The sequence below is a fragment of the Bidens hawaiensis genome, unplaced genomic scaffold (assembly GCF_021521415.1).
Source record: "Bidens hawaiensis isolate Kalapana, Puna unplaced genomic scaffold, B.hawaiensis_p1.1 tig00065297_1, whole genome shotgun sequence".
Lineage (NCBI taxonomy): Eukaryota > Viridiplantae > Streptophyta > Magnoliopsida > Asterales > Asteraceae > Bidens > Bidens hawaiensis.
In genome coordinates, this window is record NW_027506575.1 from 15,113 (window position 1) to 15,960 (window position 848).

An 848-nucleotide genomic window follows, 5' to 3' on the forward strand; every position below is an offset into this window, starting at 1 on the left:
AACTAGAAATAAACTGTTTTTCCTATGAAAAATCTAGTAGAATTATGCTGTTATCGCGGCGTCATAGATATTTTATTGTAACAAAAAGCTGTACAGTACAACCGTTTTTTTTGTTATGGCAAATGCTATTCATACTGTAGCTTTATACTAATCATTTAAACTGCTCCTTTTACCATGTTTGAATCTATCAATTGGACTAACGCTACAAGTTTCCTAAATCCAAGACTCCGACAGGAAAAAAAAGAAAAGGAAAAAGATCGAGTATTTACCTGATAAAACAGCCGTCAAGGATTGTTAGGGCACCATTTTTAGCAGCACAACTACGTATGGAACTAGCTGTGAAATCAATACAACTGACGCAGTCGCTTGTCGACATATACTTCCTGCACTGAGCCATTACGTAAACAGGATCCGAACCACTTGCCATAAATGAGGTCGCAAAGTAGGTGTTATTGTTGGATAATTGCCTACGGATGTCTCTTAAAGTGTCGTTAAGATTGCTGAAGAAATTTGGGATGTTGGTGGCGTTGACTGGGCCACAAGACTGAACTAGTACGTTTGTTTGGGGCTGTGATCTCGCCGGAATTGTGAGAAAGACCATGAACACGGTGGCAACCACCACCATCTGCTACCTTAAGGACCACCACTCATTCATGGCACCTCCTTTGTTCTTGGTTTAAAAGTGGATTTTAAACTTGAGTGTGTCCAGTGCTATATAAAGAAGCGTATTTTGACCGAGTCACCGCTTATATTATGTATACAGAGGTGCGTTAATGTACAATAATTGGTAGGCCTGACTTCGAGAAAGCAAAAACAATTTTGGGCCGAAAGCGAAACTTTTTTTTTTT

At 39.3% G+C, this 848-nt stretch overlaps 1 protein-coding gene across 1 annotated transcript; it reads right to left on the reverse strand.

Annotated features, from left to right (window-relative positions):
* Nucleotides 1–269: 269 nt before the first annotated feature.
* On the reverse strand, nucleotides 270–625 carry LOC143618204 (antifungal protein ginkbilobin-like protein 2; the record flags this gene model as incomplete). The annotated part of the gene is made up of 1 exon (XM_077090504.1): nucleotides 270–625. A coding segment is annotated over exon 1 (356 nt), but the record flags the coding sequence as incomplete, so codon positions are not given.
* Nucleotides 626–848: the final 223 nt, after the last annotated feature.